At 48.0% G+C, this 18435-nt stretch overlaps 1 protein-coding gene across 1 annotated transcript in view; it reads left to right on the forward strand.

Annotated features, from left to right (window-relative positions):
- The window catches only part of camta1a (calmodulin binding transcription activator 1a), a 223643-nt gene that overhangs the window by 90864 nt on the left and 114344 nt on the right, over window positions 1–18435 (forward strand). Inside the window, 1 exon segment of the mRNA XM_057042122.1 lies at window positions 6123–6190. Within this exon segment, the coding sequence (XP_056898102.1) occupies window positions 6123–6190 (68 nt within the window).

Consider the following 18435-nt stretch of genomic DNA (forward strand, 5'->3'; position numbering starts at 1 on the left):
TTTTCACTTTCACACTGTTAGCCATGTTGATGTAAACAAATCATGCCTAACGTAATATAATGAATAAATATGCACACATTTGCACACATTTTGTCACCGCTTTATCGCTTCTTTTTAACATCAAACCCAAATGAAAGTGTGCTGCACCTATAGAAGCACAAGTGGTGTAGTAACGAAGGAGAGTGCTGGCCGAGCGGCTGCTGTGGCTAACATTGATTGTGGGAGCAGGGAGGCGTGTAGCACCGAGGACCAAAAGCAGGCGTCCCAAGAGAATGCCTCCCTTTTTTCCGATGAGGCTTCTGACCAGCATTCCAAGCAGAAATGTGAAGAGAGGCATTGACCAACTACTGGAAAACATCTAAACTATCCAAAATCAATGGCAGATTGATCTCACAACTATGTATAATGTAGGGCAGCGCAATGCTCGTCTCGCTCATCCCTACTCTTGGATTGCAAGAGAGAGCTAAACTGCAGAGCTGAAGCCAACTACGCTGGGCAAACACAAGTGAAGGGGCCTCTGGTGCCTTTCAAATGTACAAGGCCTTTGTTTTGAAGGTGTGCGCGCTGCGAGAATGCTGGACTCGAGGCGTGAAGGTTCGGGTAGCGGGCAGAATTTTGAACAACCACCACGATGCACTTTTTAACACTTTATAAATCGATCGGGTGCGCAGGTTGCCAAAACACCGGATGGTTTGCGGTTATGGATCTGGAGCTCCTTCGCAGTGGAGCTCCAGAGTGGACACAGCATGGCTTCTACCCCCTCTTTGAGCGTGGGTATCCGTGGGAAGCCCTGCGCAGGTTCTAATGAGCAGGATGCAGGAGAGGGCATCTTTTTAACCCAGCGCAGGGACTTGCAGCCGCCGTACTCCATTTCACCAGAAGTGCAGATGTCAATAGCTCCATTCTCTCGTTGCCTACCTCCATTTTCACAGCTCTCAGCAGCCTCTCTGTTTTTATCTCTCCCATCCCAATTTCCCTACATTCTGACGGTTCGTCTTGATAGCGGCTCCACTGCAACCCATTATGAGCTCGAACAATCTTAGAGGTTAGCTGCAGGTTACGACTTGCTAAAATACTCACGCTCTCCCCCTCTACCTTCCCCAGCCTAAACCAGCGATATGGTCTTACGTAGTTACGTGGATGCAGCGCGTGCTGCATTATTGCTCGAGCATGAATTATTCAGGATAAACCCAAAAATATTCACAAAAGGCATTTTTGCCCCTAGAATCTAACTGGGTCGATCTTTTTAATCACCATATCTTCACACTTCCCCTGCTTTACATTCATTAATCTTTGTTACAAGAGAAAAACACTAAACTTTAGACTTTAGTCTTTCTTTTCCTCCCTCCATCTTTTTTTAGTGCGTGTGTTTGTGTGTGCATGTGTATGATCTTGTGGCAGCCTAAAGCATCAGTTCCCCCATTCCCAAATCCCCACCAGTCCATTTGTGCCACACCCAGGGCAGGCTGGCTTCCCGGGCTCTTCTGGAGGAAATATCAAATGACCCGAGTCCCTGCAGCAAACCCAGGTCATCAGGGAGGGCTCCTTTCACAATCTCCCTTCTTTGGCCTCTTCTCATCCACTTCCTGCTTTCAAGTACGGGGCAAGGTCAAAGCTTTGAGGATGCCTTCCCGAGACGTCACCACGAGGCTTGCTGGAGGCGCTGCGCTCTTCTCTCCAACCAGACTTTGCTCCATCTCTTTTTTTTCACATCTTCCTGCTCTATCATATTCATTTCATTAGCTCAAGCTTTTACTGCAATCAATACTGTTTCTAAAGTTGGGTTTTTGTTTTTTCCTCATGCAGCTATTCATTAAGTGCCTTTTCATTAGTGTCACTGGAGCAGCAGTAGAACTGGAATAATTCTATAATGGACAAACATATGCTTTAATTGTTGACTTCTTTTGCAGCTATAGTGGCCACTTTTAAATGTCTGAGATCACAGAGGAAGACGCATAATTCTATGTTTTTACATAATGTGTCCAGTAAATTGTGGCTTATGAAAACCAGCTCTAGTTTCCCAGACGGTGACGTAGCCGCTGCTGTTCAGGTGTACCAGGGGTGCGTAAAGAAACGGCTTCCAGTCGTGTTGTTTCGCCTCCTATTGCTCAGTTTGTCTGCTGAAACGCTCTGTGGCTGCAGGAGAAGAGGCGCCACGTTAAGGATGTCGTTTCAGGCCGTGTCGGATGCGTCCTCGGATAAAACCAGGAGACCTCGATCTCCCCTTCTAATGGAACTGTGACAGTTGTTAAATCGGTGTAGTTGGTGAGCGGCGCATCAAGCTCCAAGACAACCAACCCAGAAATGTTCCCCAACCAGTGAGTCCTCTGCTGGAATGTCCCAGTGCCACTGCTGGTCAGTTATCAGGCATCATGTGACACCTTCCTGCTGCTGAAGCGATTGTTTGCATCCATTTCTGATGTCTCCCTTCGATGGAGTGGGGAGTCGTTCCCCAAGGCTCTGGAACTGCAAGGCAGGAATATAACCGGAACATTTCTGACATTAGAAGGAAACTCACACTTTTCAGCTACCTGTGGACTTTTTTTCAAACATATTTTCTGAGGCCAGCCATCAATAAGTAGTTCAAGGGAAAAGTTCAGCTTTGTGAATGCTAGCCGGTGCACAAGTATCACACTGGGTAGGCGCTTCTCAATTGTGAGAAAGAGGCCAAAGTCACACGAAAATTGGAGGTTAAAGATGATCTGGCACGACATTGTTTGATTTTTGAATGGCTTTTGTTGCACCTGAGGTGTTTTCTGTCCAAAAGTTTGGAGGCCTGCTACATCTTAAGTGAAAAATAAAGTTTGTGGGAGAATTTCCTTAGCCAGGAAAATAGTTGCTTCTTTAGGCAGGCAGACAGGCAGGGAGGCAGGCAGACAGGCAGGCAGGGAGGCAGACAGGCAGGCAGGGAGACAGGCAGGCAGGCAGGCAGGGAGGTAGGCAGACAGACAAGCAGGCAGGCAGACAGGCAGGGAGGTAGGCAGACAGACAGGAAGGGAGGCAGGCAGACAGACAGGCAGGCAGGCAGACAGACAGGCAGAACAGAAGGCAGACAGAGAAGACAGACTGACAGGCAGCAGGCAGGCAGACAGACAAGCAGGCAGACAGGCAGGCAGGCAGGGAGGCAGGCAGACAGACAGGCAGGGAGGCAGGCAGACAGACAGACAGGCAGGCAGGACAGACAGGCAGACAGACAGACAGATTGATGCCTCATTTATTGTATCTTTCATCGTATCGACAGAGCTGCTGAAACTGCCCTCACAGACGATCAAATGTTGAGGCCGGTCGTGCTGGTTTTCCCGAGAGTTCGGCGTTCCCATTCCCACATTGTCCTTGCAGCATCAAAGAGAAATGGGATGAATATGTTAGTGTCATCGGCAATTTCAAATAGATAAACATTTCAAAAGTGGATCCTCCCTGGAGAAAATGGTACACCTCAAAAGTGAAAATATCTTGTGAAAGCAGAGGCAGTAAAAGCCATTCATCTCAAAATGAAAGTTTTCTCAGGGCGGATTTCCTTTTCACCTCAGCGCCGTTATGGGGAAGGAAAGTGAAAGACTGGGAGAGAGATTGGAGCAGATATACGGCAGAGCTGAGAACAGGGAGCAAAGGTGCGACACCCTGACGAGTGCAGGAGCGGCACCTCCTGAGGGCCGCGTTAATAACCATATAATAACAAAGCCCTTTGATTACAACAGCAACACCAACGGGGCCATTCTCCGGCTCCATCCTGATCCGGGGCGCTGCCTTTGCTGGCACGTGGCGGCATTTAGAAAGACAAAAGGACCAAATGAGCGGGGTTAAAGGAAACGGCTCGAGGTTGTTTCACAGGAAGGCCTCGTTCCACAACGATTGCAGGTGATGCTGGATGGATCTCCGCCAGCTCGTGCTGATCGTTATTTATTCCGAAAAGGCTCAGACGGGCCTGGAAGCTGGCAGAAACACCGCACTTACTTGAATAGATTTTCAGCAGCAGTTGGTGATAAGAACCCAACGAGATCACGTCAGTTGGGAGGCTGAGGCATACAGGATGAGAGTACAAACAGCCTCGCACGAGCACGGTACTGACCTGTGGAGCGGTGCAGGGGCTGTGTGTACACAGAGACTGCTCTGACTATTTCCCCAGTGACGGAGAACAGGCCAGAGGCAGCACGGTCCGCACGTACGGCCCAGAGCCCATTGACAGCTGCTGGCTTGACTTTGATGCACCATCAGTGTTCAGCAGACTGCTCTCTCACTTCCCCCTCCACCCAGCTAGCACAAACCTGCGAGCGTGTTTGCTCAACCCGAACGCGCGCTAGCCTCTCATTATGCCGCCCATGCAAACTTTGTCTCTTTGCAGCTGTTTAATGACGCTTTGTCTGTTTTTGTTTGTTTCGTCGGCATAAGATTATTGCACCTTTATGGTCGGTCAGGGCTTTGGAATAATCCCTGGCATCTGTTCAGAGTGGGAGGGGTAAATGAGGAGCCAAAGGTATAGGCTCACTTTCATTCTTTATTTTGCTAAGTACGAGAGCATGTGGCCCCTTATTCATCCACCAGCACCAAAGCTGGACCTAGAACTGTGTTTTCCAGAGGACTGATGGAAGGGGCTCAGCGCTAACAGACACAGAGGCCACTTAATCAGCTTCCTACTGCAGATTATCCATCCAAAATGAGCACAGAATAGAAGGGATTAATCTAATCGCTGCTGTGCTAGCCTAATTTATTTACCAACGTATGCAGAAAAGTAACTTTGGCATAGTTTTGCCTTTCCCCGTGAACCCTTCACTGCTGTATTGATTTTTCCCCATCATACAGAGCAGAGAAGTAGCCCTGAGCTCCTCTTGACAGCTTCATCGCCATCCTGTCTTTAACTCCTTTTTTTTCTGCTAACGGTAATTCATGACTTGACTGCCTCCAGTCTGTACATGGCTGGAGAGTTAATCAACCCGGCATTATCTCCCACCATGCACCTGGAGGCAAGACTGCCAGCCCAGCGTTGAGACCAGTGCCAGCCTGGGAACCCCTCACCAGTATTCCCGTGGGCTACCCCCGTCGTGCCGTGTCGGTGTGCCAGTTCATTCTTGTAACACAACCTTGATGTGCCAGCGGGAGACAGCGGTTCAGTGAGTGATAGAAAGTGCTAGCATCATCTAATAAAGATCCTCCGGCGCCATCATGCCTTGTACAGTCGGGAGAGGAAGCTGCAACATAAACATTCTCTGCCTTCAAGAAACCCCCCCCCCAAAAAAGGGAAAAGCGAACCACCAACACACATGTTGAGAAACTGAAAGGATATTGTTGTGGCAGCACGTTTGTCCTTGTCTCTGGCTCTACCCAACAGTCCGAGAACCTGACAAATGTTCGCTCTGAAGACTGAATTGCGCCCTGTCTCTGGTAATCATCAGGTTGTCTACCGGCATCCAGAGTGCTTTTATTTCTGCCCACTGGTCTGGTGAGAAAATGGCTGGGTATGGTGAAACATGTCCTCTCTTCCACTTAGGCTGATGCAGCCGGCGGGGCGAACATTAGAACAAGTGTCTGAAACAGTTACCGTCCAACCGTGTCACTTTGACCTTTTTTATACGTTCCTGTCTATAACGCCTCGTACACGCGGCGAGCCAAAGTATACGTGTACAACGTGTGCATCTTCTGTGGCGGCAGCATACTTACATGCTAATATTTTAGGGCTGACATGTTGTTATAATTCAGGTTAAGGTAAAAAAAAAAAAAGCGCATTGATCCGTAGAGGAGAGTCAAGGGCAGATCAGAGGGATTTTGCGGAGGATCGGGCTGAAAATGTTAAAAGCGGCTCCTCCTCAAACCCGGAGATGTCAGTCTTTGAGAGCACCTTGATGTCCTCAGAGGAGGACTTGATCAAAGCGTCTGTTACAAAGATGGTCTTAGAAGATGATCTGACCTCAGCCGCATCTCACTTCTGTCTTCCTCTTTACTTTTGCCAGTCTCCATTTACCTGCCTGAGCCCCCCCCCATCCCTCCCCCTTGTTTGTGTTGCCGGTCAGATGCTGTGAATATCAATGAGGCAGCCCCACCGATGTATTACAAACACAAGTGAACGGTGATTAAAGATGACACATCTAAGCCTCGCTCCCTTCTTCTCTGTTCTCTCTTTATCACAGGAGATTGCAGCTTACTTGATAACATTTGAGAAGCATGAAGAATGGCTCACAACATCCCCTAAAACAAGGTAAGTAAATTAGTCTCCTGCCCTATTTTACATTAATGACATTCACATCCATAAAATTATTAGATTATGAGCCACATTTACATTTTTGCTTTTACTTGTTTTATCTGTTTAGCTCGTTTTTTTTAAGATTCAAGTTCATTCCCCTTGAGCGCCGCTCGCAGACTTTTTCAAGTTCACGCAGGATGTTAAATATTAGAGGCTGCTTATGGCTGTTCGCAAAAGTTTACAGTTTGTGGATGGAACAGTGTAATATTAATATTCACTAATAATCGCATTTTAGCAAGCCAATTAGCATGACATGCACCAGTGCATCATCAAGACTGAATGGTCTGCTAATGTGTTCCATCTGCACATTCACCACTCCACTAATAACACCGTGCACGCTGGGGGTCAGCCGTTAACACCCACATACGGGGGAAAAAAGGCCAAGAGCTGTTGTAATATATGAAATAGAACATGGTTGCCAACATTGCTATTAATTGCTTTTGTTAATGCATGCAGATCCAAAAAGATCTGCTTTGCCAATGCTGCATGTCTTTAATGTAGCTCAGACAATTTAGGGAGAAAAAGCCGTCTACAATGCTACTATATGTGCTTTATAGATGTGATCCCATGTGAATCATTCCCACATATGTAAATCAGGAGCAGAATCCGAGTCTTGACATCCTTGGCCAGCAGTGGATATTCATTAATTCAGTCGTTTTGGCTAATTTCCACTTAAAGACACTCTTTGGTTTTACTGCCAGAACATACAATAATTTTACCGCTACAGCAAATAAAGTCTGTTAACGCAATGTCCCCTTTATTAAAGTTTACATTTTCATGCATTTAGAATCAGCTCAATATGTTAAATCATGCTTCCTGGCTCTTTTTTCTCTCTCTGAGATGGACTGGCAATGCTAACGTTATTAGCAGTCCTCATCCATGTGTAAATGGATCCTGGGCTCACTGATGTAGAACCCATTCCTCTTCCCATCCCTCCTCTCTTCCACTGCCTTGGAGGGACATTGATAATAGTTCTGCATAAAGACACTGCCAATTAGAATACTTTCTCTGGTGTAATTATGGAGCATGGGCAAAAAAATGAAACTAATGTCAGGCATATATATTTTAATGATAAAATGTGGCTTAGTTGCTATTAGACTTGCCATTCCTTTCAGGGCTTTAACACCTTCACTGCCAGAACTGTAGAATGGTGGAAGGAGGGAAGCTGAGCTGCTTCTGGGTTCCTTTTCTCTTTGATTCATAAAAGGGGAAAAACAAAAGTAACCCCGCCGAAACTAATCAGGATTTAAAACATTTCATTTGAACTAAAGCCTTCACTGGCAGAAAGCTGCGTTTTTTGGTTCCTGACTTTAAAATCATAACCTCAGGTGATCTGAAAATATAAAATACGAGACAAAATCCACAAAAAGAAATCTCTGTATCCCTTCCTGCACCTACAACAGAACATCTAGTGAGGGTAAAGCTCAGCGTCGTGCACTATTATTGGGTATTGGCTGAATTTACTGGGAAGTTCCCCCAGCATTTTACTGCTCAGGGCTAACGCTCATCCAAATAATGGTGTCATCATGTTTGGGTGCTGATATCAGAGCAAATGTGTCACCCACATGTGACCCAGAGTGTGCACCTGCAGGTCCCTCAGCAACACAACACAACCACATCTGTGTGTGCTTGAGTGTGTGTGTGTGTGTGTGTTTTAGAATGAGTGCTTGTTTCCTTGAGAGGGGAGACAGAAAGAGGCTGTGAAGTGTTTGTGTTTTCCCAGATGTCAGTAAAAGGGTAGACTGTAGTGATGGATGCTGGGGGGCAGGAGGGCTTGAGAGGAGTGAAAGGGTGCATTGTGTGTGCGTGATTGATGCGAGCTGATTGATGGCCGGCCTCAATACCAAAAGCTTTCTGCTCAAGGTCACGGGTGAAAGGCCAAACCGGGGACACCTGTGGTAACGCGCCACGTTCTCATTTGTCATCGCGCATCTATCGACGCCTGTGGAGGTGCACGGGAGCGTCTGTCCGTGCGTGCGCTATCTCTGCGTGGTTTGACCCCTGTGGGGAATAGGCTAAGAAGGCTAATTTTCCCCCTGCCAGTACCAGTGGACGGGGTCAGCAGGGCACGACGGGAGGCAGAGATAAGCGGCGGGGCCATGCACCGGGAGTCACCACGCTGCACGGCTGCATCACATGCATGTCAGGGCTCCTAAACACGCCACAGCTTCAGGAGCTGACGCTCGCGTTTGGCCAGGGTGGACGCAGGACGCGCCCCGAACAGAGACGGCGTCCTGTCAACACAAGGCAGAGGAGATGCCCGACAGCAACAGCAGAACGGGTGTTGTCATGGGTCTGTTTCTCTTTGTTTATCATTTGAAAATCTGAATCTTGCCTGGAGAGAGTGGAGGAATGCTGAGTGATTGATGTGCCTGGCCCCAGTAATACACATTCCCTTTCAGATAGGAAGTGCAACAGTGCTTAAAATCAATACCAGTGTTCTCCCACTGACTGCCTGAACAGCACTACAGCTAATTCAGACTGCACCTGTCAAAGCTTGGGAAATCTTTCCCTGCCCAGGCCTTACACTTTAATTTACACCCACAGCCTTGCTGACTTCCATTTCCATTAAAGGGAGAGGCTGGCATTATGGCTTTAATGAAGGCCGCAGCCAGGCTGTGATTTAAGATGGCCGTTACCCCGCACCTTCACTCCACAGGAGGGAACACATTTAAAGGGACAATTAGTATTTTCCTCCCCTACATCCCCACAAGATATAGCCACACTTATTCTTTCCCTTCTCCTATTTAAAGAGGTGTCCATACTGATGGTATCTGAAGGTGCCTGTGGGAAGAGTGTAAAAAAACAGGGGAAGGGTGCTGCAAAGATGTTCTAAAACTAGACCATTGCGTTTAATGTGACCTCATCATGCGTGCTACAGCGTGCTCCTGTTGAGAACCTGCAGTTGTTGTCCATCATAAAGGACACAAGTGTCTCCCCAAGGCAGGATTTGAGAGGTGTTTATATGCTGACAGATGTATGTACTGGAGGGTGCCACAGATCGCTTAGCCGAAAGAGCCAGTGGACACCTGTGTGTCGTAGAGAGATAGCTCATTATCTCCAGCCTCCCCTAAATGACACAGAGTTTCAGGAGTGGAGCAGTTGGAAAGGCTTTTTTTTTCTTTTGGCTTTGCAGCAGTTGTTAACTGGAGCCATCTCCAGCCGCAGCAGAGGCAGCGCCGCTCCGCCTGTCATCAGGATGGCTCGGAATGCTTGTTTGTGTAGCCTCCCCTCTCGCACGGAGCGTGCAAACAAACATGCAGTGGAATTATTAGAGACGTTAGAAAGTCGAAGTGCCTTTCTGAGGGCTTCTCCCCCCTGCTGGGCAGCTTCGAGACACAGAAATGTACAGATGGTGATGATGGTGGCTCACGCAGCACACATAAACACACACATACGCACACATAAACACACAATCACAAGCATTGTATATAGAAACTATCGCACAATAAGCACCGGTCCTTGGAGGGCCTCGTTGTGACACTGAACCCAGCCGCCCCCACGTCCCAGCGCAATAGCCCTCGCTCCTCCCGCCGCCGCGGCAACAGCAGCGGCAGCACTCCAAAATGAAACCAAGTCCCTTCAGACAATTTCCAAAGACAATGCTTTTATTAAAACCTACAGCAGCAGCACCACCCCAGAGGCGCGGGTACACCAACAACACGGTGGAGCAGAGAGGCGGCCCGAAGTCTACTAATGACGGCCTGTTTGCCATTGTGTACGCTCTTTGATGCTGCGTTTGTTAGTGGGGGGGTGCTAAGTGTACCCCTGCCTCTCTAGGTCTGTGACCCTTCCAGGGTGCCTTTGGATGACTCCAGCAGGCATCTGTGAATGGATTCAGCTGTCATGCACATGTAATTACCAGTGAAAGAGCTTGTGTTATGAATTAAAAAGTCTGTTTTGATAAGAGAGAGATGGTGTCTGGGTTAGTCTGCCGCTAGAAATAAGAGCTCCCCCGTCCTGTGCCTAAACTCCTTTTCTGTCACCTTGTCTCACACATGTTGTGAGAAAGTGCTGGGCTTTCTGTGGGTGTGAGTAGCTGAGGTGGGGGCGGAGGACGTGCGTGAGAAGGCCGTCAGATAGTGTTTGGCCCTAATGCTTTGTGGCACTCGTTGGCTGGCAGAGTTTCAGAGGAGAGTGGGAAAGGACGGGAGCAGCAGGAGAGTGGAAGAGACGGGGAAGGAGAGCGAGTGCTGAAGTGTGGGAAAACACACACAATATTGACACATTCGGTTTTCCCTCTGCTACATAAATGACAAGGCTTGTGAATATCGCTCCTTTTAATTACAAGTAAAATGCACACTTGGAAAGAGCCGTCGGGAGCAGAAGCAGGCTTCCTCTGCTTCTACGCTGTTGTTTTTCCACCAACTCCTCATGAATCAAAGTTTGGTTTGGCTTTTCCTGGCACGTCTCTCCCGTCTGTCCCATTCCATCGCGCCCTAGAGGAGACTATCCCACACAGCTTTCACCCAAACGCCGGCCCTGACAAGGACAGCGATGCCCACCTGGGGCCTTGTTGGGTGGATGAAATAAAGGCCACCAGGGACGTCAGAGAGGACGGGACTGAGGGAACCCCTGAGGGTGTGATGCAAGAGTGAGTGAAAGAGAACCACTGACAAATGACCACTGAAGAGGGAGCACGTATGATGGAGCGAGAGCAGCTTGGAGAATGGAAACATGTCAATAAGAGAAGGAAAAGGACAAGATGTGGATGGGAGCGATGGTGATGGATGGGTTGAGGAGAGGATTTACACAAACAGAGGAAGAGCACCAGAAAGATGGAATGGAGAGGGACTGGGCTGACAAGGGGTGAGGGCAAGGAAATAGAAATATAGAGTGGGTAAACAGCAGATAGAGATGGGGAAGGTGAGCAATGGAATGAACTGGCAGAAAAGGCCTGTGGTTTTGGGGCATAGGAGGCAGAATAAAAACAGTCAATAGATTACAGCTGGTGCTGGGCCGAGTGCCTGGGCCTCAGACTCCGGGCCAACTTAATAGTGCCTCTTGTTTGTCTGTCCTCTAAAGTAATGCCCATGCTGAGCCCTGGAAAGAAACCCGAGCCTCAGGCGAGTGGAAATGGACAGCAGTCTAGATATATGTTAGTTCTCATCCCAGCTGCTGTATTTTACCCTGGCCAGTTTGCCCACTGGAGACTATTCAGGTGAACATAGACCATCATCTACTTTTATCACCTTTATTCCCACTACACTCACCAGGACGTCTTTGATGGCAGGAAAGGGCAGGGCCAGTCTGGCTAATGCTGTTTTTGTGCCTTTATTGTAACAGGCATGGAATCACAGGCTAATATTTAGCCTGTGTGGGTGTGCATGTGGATATTTTCCTGAAAATGGTGAAGAAGTTATTAGTTTGATCTCAAGGTGTTAATGTCTAGCACAGGCGGACAAAGTCCCGGCGAAGAAGCAGGCCTAGCCTCGCTCGGTATGCTAATGTGGAGCCAGAGATGCAGAGAAGGGAGCGCAGCCAGCGGTTGGCCACAGGAGAGCGGGGATAAATAAATAGAGGAGGAAGTTGATGTCAAGCAGGTGTTCAAGGAGAAAGTGTCAGCCAAGCGGGCCAAAATGGGGAGAAGTGCTGCCTCTGCAGCCTGATAATAAAGACTTAATTCAATTAGCGCTTCTGCACCAGTGAGCAGCCTGCAAGCTGGCTGTCATGGAGTGAGCCATAGACACAGCAGAGTACACCCTCAGCCACTTAGAGACATACAGTAGCCAGCGTAGAGTCACACTGACCCCTCGCTTCACTGTCTCCCTGACTTTCCCCCGCTCTCTCTCTGTCACACACACACACACACACACACGGTGAATCACCGAGCAGTCCAGACGTTGCCTACACACCACCTATGCACGCAATGACACATCCTGCAGACTGACACACATTCCTGTCCCCCACTACAATCTAAACTCTTTTTCATCTACTCTCCTTTCACCTCCTTGGGGTTTTTTTTTACGCTCCCTCTGCTCCCCGCCCCCTCCTCTACTGTCCTTTTTCACCTCATCACTTTACTCTGTTAGTGCAGAGTAGCTCTGTGTTGGCGAGGACGCCGAGGATTGTCACAGTAAGTCCCTATTTTCAGTCCGTCATGCCTCAGCGCCCAGTTGGGTGCTTTTCCTGTAGGCATATGGTGTAGCGCATCCCAGATCCAGGGCATTTGGAAAGCTCCAGGGGGCATTTTATTTAGAAGGCTCTCATCCTATGTTTTAAATCTGGGCTGTTTGCTTTGGCAGTGGTGACGCTTTACGATTCCATAAGTGATAGAATAACATGTGATGTGTCCACAGTTATGTCTCTGACACCCAGCAGGATGTAGGACCGGGGGAGGGTAAAAAAGGAAGTGTCAGAGAAACAGGAGCAGGAGGAGGAAGGACAGGACAGCAGCCTCAGTGGTACAGTTTGTTGTTACGTAAAGAGAAGGAGAAAATAGGCCCTGGACGGCTGCCAGGGAGCTGGGTGAATCACCAGAAAATAGCAGGCACGACATGGGTGTGCACAAACACTGGCACGCTTTCTCTGCCCATTTCTTCACCCCAGCTGAGTCTCACAGTACAGGAAGTACAGGCGAGGATGGGTCGCCATGTGGCGCGATTGAGAGGGCAAAAATGGCAGGAATGACCTCGGGCACCTGATTAGCGTTTATCAAAGGGGGCGCGGCCGGAACGATACCCCTGCACAGTTGTTTCCGTCCCTCCTGTTGTCCCTCAGCCATCCAGACAGCCGCTCCTCAAAGCGCGCTGGCTCGGGTGGGGCGTTGCTCCGGTTATTTCTGACTGTTGCCGACAGTCGGCCTGTTGATTTGGATTTTACCGTCACGCCGATGCCCGCTCCCTCAGTCAGCACCTTCGCTGCTGCGGAGAACCTGAGGCGTAAACCGTACCACATGAGCTGCTTCTCTGAGGACAGGAGTGGGCGGAATGTGGAAGATAGCCTTGTATTAATTTTACATCAGCGAATTAATCAATTCAAATATAAGTCAATTGATAAATTATTCAAATCTCTCTTTTTTTGTCGCATTTGAGAGGAGCGCGCTGAAGGAAAGGTGAAAACTATTTCAGATTGAATAATTAATATTAATACCTTCTTCAAAATTAAGTAAGAAAAATAGCTATCAGTTCAGTAGCGCATTTTAACGGTAAAGTAATTAGGAATGTGAAAGACGGACGTGCCGCAGAGCCACGCAAAGAGCAGATTTGTAATAGTTTCCATCCAGATGGGGAGCGGACCAAAGCTAAAGGTCACGGTTGTCTTTAAAACTGTCCCAAGCAAAAATGAACAAGGCAGTGGCGAACGGGCACGCGTCAACCAAAATCCCACCTCTGCCTCGCAGGTCTTATTTGTTTACTGTCGTTTGAATTATTCAGGCTTTCCTCGGTGCTCTCCTCCGTCGGTGCTGGAGGGTGTTGCTTGGTGGACTTTTTGGGCCAGGTCAGCCAAGATTTAGAGATGAGGGTGGCGTGATTATGATGTCGGAACAGACACGAAGGCCTTCAATTATTTACAGGCGATGTGGCTGTTGAAATGGCTGTGAATTAGGTCCGTCACCTTCCGCGCCTCCGGTGGTAGAACAGAGGAAGTGCCACCTCTTTTTGTTTTGGGGGGGGGTCTGTGGGAGCTGGGAAGATGGCACCGTCCAAATGACGTTGGTTGGAAGGCAGGAAAGCCCGTGAGCACAGGTTTAAAACCTTTCCTCTTCATCACTGTTCAGGGCTTTACTGCACTTTATGTCAGCAGACAATGATCCAGTGACAGCCCAGCTTCCAAATGTGCAGCACCAGCACTTAATGCGCAGCTTTGATTTTGTGCCCAAAGAGAGAGAAAGAGAGTAATAAGACAGATACATTAAGAGAGGGCGATAAAAAGAGAGAGAGTGAACACAAGGAGGAAAAGAGATATATGCTGTAAATGTTTGCTGAAATGTAGCTGTTCCATTAATATTGATGCGTCATCCAAAGCTGCATCAGGATTGATCCACAGGACATTCTGTTCCTTTGGAATCTATGATATTGGGATTATTAGCATGATTTGTAAGTGCTAATGTCTGTTTATTTGTTAGGAATATCACGTTTAGGATGGATGCAGGACCCCCTCCTTACACGCTCCAGTCAGACTGTTGAACGCTGTTGCAATAAGACACCCCGACAGTGCAGATGAACTACTCGTGCATATAAATGCAAACTGGACTCGGAGTTTAACCAGCGTTGCGTGCACGCTCCACAGTTTGCCGTCTGGGCTTTGACCCAGAAGTCCAACAGCATAAAAAAAAAGCAAACCAATGTAACAAAACAGATTAAACTGCAAAAACAATACGGTGACCCAAACATTGAGGGCCCAAATGAGATGCAGGTTATCTGCAGACTGTCCAGCACTGTCATTAATTGATTCCATTCCATGCATGTGTAATTGGGACAAAGACAGTATTCCAATGGAATGGCCTCATCAAGCTAACTGTAACCCCGCTAGCGTCGGGCATTTACATGTACTGATTCAGGCATACAAATGATTCATTAAACACTGGAATGGCACTCAGCATGGGCTGATGCTGAAATCCAAGACATATGTGTGGGTTTTAGATTGAAGAAGTTATAAAAGTCAGTTCCCAGGAGCATTAGAGTCTGTCATCGCTGGCCCGCTCCTTCCCAGCCTCCTTCTCTGCAACCTTTGCTGTGTGATTTAGTTGACTTGTGACCTCTTCGATTAAAAGAAATGAAATGCCAAAGACTTCCAGAACGTGATGTAATGTTTCTCCAGTGTGTGTGTGTGTGTGTGTGTGTGTGTGTGTGTGTGTGTGTGTGTGTGTGTGTGATGCCACCAACCAGCTGATCCTTATATTCGGAGCCTCTGTTCTATTTTCTCTCAGCACTTCCCTGAACTACAAACCTGAGTGTCGTAGAGGAACTTTTTTAAGAAAATAAATACACTCGTCTGCCCGCCGCCATCATGACAGTCCATAGGCTCCCCGGGCACTTTGCAGTACAGGGAGAGACAGACAGGGGGGGAAAGAAACACTCTGAAATGACAGAAAGGTTGAGTAGCAAAAGGAAGGGAGCTAGCAGTGAAATGGGAAGCGCTGCAGAGAGCACCACCCACTGTTCTGATGTCTTCTGCCAGACTGAAGCACTTTTAGGGGAAAGATTGGGTGGGCTGTTGTCAGCCAGAGCTTCAGCTTCTCCTTCCACTTTGTCTTTCCCCACAGACGGGAATGTGGGGTGAGTGCACCCGCAATTAGGGCATGAAAGGATTAGTGGTGAGTGGGAAGGTGGTCGGGGCAGTTTTTTTTTGCCATTACAGTGGCATTTTTTTCACATCATATTTTCAAAGATTTGAGAAAACAAATGCAAAACCAAAAAAAGGGGGGGGGGGGGGTAAAGCAGCCAATGGTATTTGGTGCTACTTAGGGGTTGTTTGGATTTCCTCTATCTAGGCTTCCCTGTCAACAAATAACCCGTCCTGGGAGTGTGTTTACTCCCGGCTCCCCTCCTAATGCCTTTCCAGGCACCAAATCCCAAGCAAGAACTGGCAAGTCTGAACATCCTGTATCTTTGCATCTAATTCAATTGCATTTCATTTTCTTACAGACAAACTGGGAGCTCACAGGGGGAGACTAAAGCATTAAGGGTTATTATGAGTTTAAGGCACTTAAAAGCTTTTGGCTATCCTGACATCAGGAGGAGCGCAGGAGCAGGAGGAGCTGCTCCCAGATGTGTGTGCTTTATGGTGTTTGTTATAGTGTCTGAATGCACATATAGTCCGCAATAAACATGCAAGAATTACCGTCTTTTGGAGCCTCCTGTCATGCCTGCAGCAATCATGTGACCACCTCGCGGCCCTCATCTTCTGGATCACACTGACTCTTCGGAGCTTTCTCTCTTGGGTCACATGTGGAATTTAAGAGCTTTTCTGAGGCAAAGAGGTGTGACTCACCCTGAGACTCCCCTCCTGCTCCTTCCATGCATCTGTCTCTCCTCGCTCTTCCCTCCACCCCCGCTTCGCTCCAGAGGGTGCCCACTCGGTGGTAAACCAATTTCATTTAGTGTGTTTTAATATTTTTATCCAATCACAGCACACTCAGAGATTTCTGATGCTTTTATTGGGACCTAATTAGGGATCTCTGATTTAATCCTTATAATTTAATACAGATCAGTCATAAATGAGGCTCTTGCTTTCTGCTTTGGAATGTGACATTGATACATCGCCACGGTTACCCTCTAATGCAGCAGGAATTTATATTAAGATGAGTCTAAATGGTGGCTGCGTGGTGACACTTTACAAATCAAACAAAGCACACAGGCTGAATAAAATGTGCTCTATTCCACCTATTTCCTTTTTTAAAAACTATTTAGATTTGACAGCCGGCATTAAAAAATTGCAGCTAGTTTGCCTGCCGCCAGAACCACCGTGCTTATTCATTTACCTCTATTCAGTGGATGCCTTTCAGATCTGCCCTTATATCCAACCTGTGAGGCCGGTTAACGCGCGTCACCTCAGCCGAAGGATTCCGCTCACAGATGGAGATAAAAACAAGAGCGGGAAGTGTCTGAAATTGTTCCGTCACTCCCGGTGGCAGACTTCCTGCCAGCCTGTGTTGTGACACACTGCTGAGCGCAGAGAAAGCGCACGAGCTGGGGGCGACCTCGGGTCGGATGGGGTGAACGCTTGCGTGCTGGATGGCGTCTAGACGCTCAGTGTTAACAGGCCAGACAGGACAGCAGCGAGGAGACTGGCAGTGGAGCCCGGGCCAGGGAAAGGCCGCGTCGAGGGCAGACCTGGACGGGCGCCTTATCTGAAGCCCTGTCTGGCTGCTGGAGACACTTCTGGACGCTAACAGCAGTGACAGTTGACAGGTGAGCAGCCACTTCCTGGCCAAACACACGTGTCACCTCCTGCCCCAGTGACGTTCCGGCCAGCTTCTATGCTCAGCGTGTGACACCAGAGCTCATGTTGGGATTCACCTCAAGCCGCTGCTGAACTGCTGAACTATTCAGCTGGAAATTTTTAATTGTCCTGTATTTGCAGCTCATATCGTGGGACATGGGAGTTGCAGTTACATACATTCCTGTAATGATTGCTTAGCTTACTAACTTATGAGCCATTTAACTTTGAACCTATGCAACTGGCAGTATTACTTTTTATTAAATAGTCCTGAATTTGATACAAAAGACAAGTACAATTGGCTCCGGAGTGAAACATCACATTCACTTGCACAAAAGACACTTCTGTAAAAAGGTTAATGTCAAATCCTGCAAGGTAAGATTTCTTTTTCTACACGATCCGTGGCAGACGAGAAAAAATCTGATGACTAATGTCTCCTATGTTTAGGATTTAGGCATATCTCCCCTCTCATTATGCCTGAGCCCGACCACATTTTGGAGGACATTGGAGACATTGCCACGTTGGCCATATGCTTTCAGCGGCTCCTATCTGTCATGGTGTCATGACATGGTGGGGGTGTGCTTCTCTGAACCAACAGAGAAGCGGAGCACCGCTCTACAGGAGGGCCTCATTACCTACACATCCTGCAAGGGAAAATCGAGGACGGGCGAGAAGGCATATTGAGCGCTGCGTTTAGAACCAGAGGGTGAGCCATTTAGAGGCACTCACCCCATCCCACGGCCCCATCCCTCCCACAAACTTCATTATCACAGCAGAAAATAAGACGCTGGAATTTCCTAAGCAAATGCTTTAACAAATTAACAAAGTAATTAAGGGAAACAAATTGATGCCCTCAACGTTCTTAATTGAACTTTAGCTTTGGCCCATCCTCCCTCTCACACATCATCTCGTTATCTGCTCTGCCATTTGGGAGCGTTTGCTTTGCCTCATATACTCCTATAGAACTTCTAAACAAAACGAATACTCACTTTTCTCTAGTCTTTCCAGGCTCCTGCACGTTGGGGGTTCTTTGTTGGGTCTGCATCTGTGTGCGTGCACTGGAGTGTGTTCACGTATGACCACTGCCAAGCGATGGCTGCACCTCTCTCAACACCTGACAGCTTTTCTATTAGGCTGTGTATAGATCAGGTGGCTTTTAGTAAAGGTCCAGAGAACACAGTGATCCCGCTGGACAAAAATCAAAAGTGTTCCCGGATGAACTGTAATCTATGCTGTCTGAATTAAAATGCATTAATGATCTATGATTGCTTCTCAGCGCGGATGAGGGAGTTTTCATCTCAAATCACAGTTTAACA

Source organism: Takifugu flavidus, chromosome 8 (genome assembly GCF_003711565.1).
Source record: "Takifugu flavidus isolate HTHZ2018 chromosome 8, ASM371156v2, whole genome shotgun sequence".
Classification (NCBI taxonomy): domain Eukaryota; kingdom Metazoa; phylum Chordata; class Actinopteri; order Tetraodontiformes; family Tetraodontidae; genus Takifugu; species Takifugu flavidus.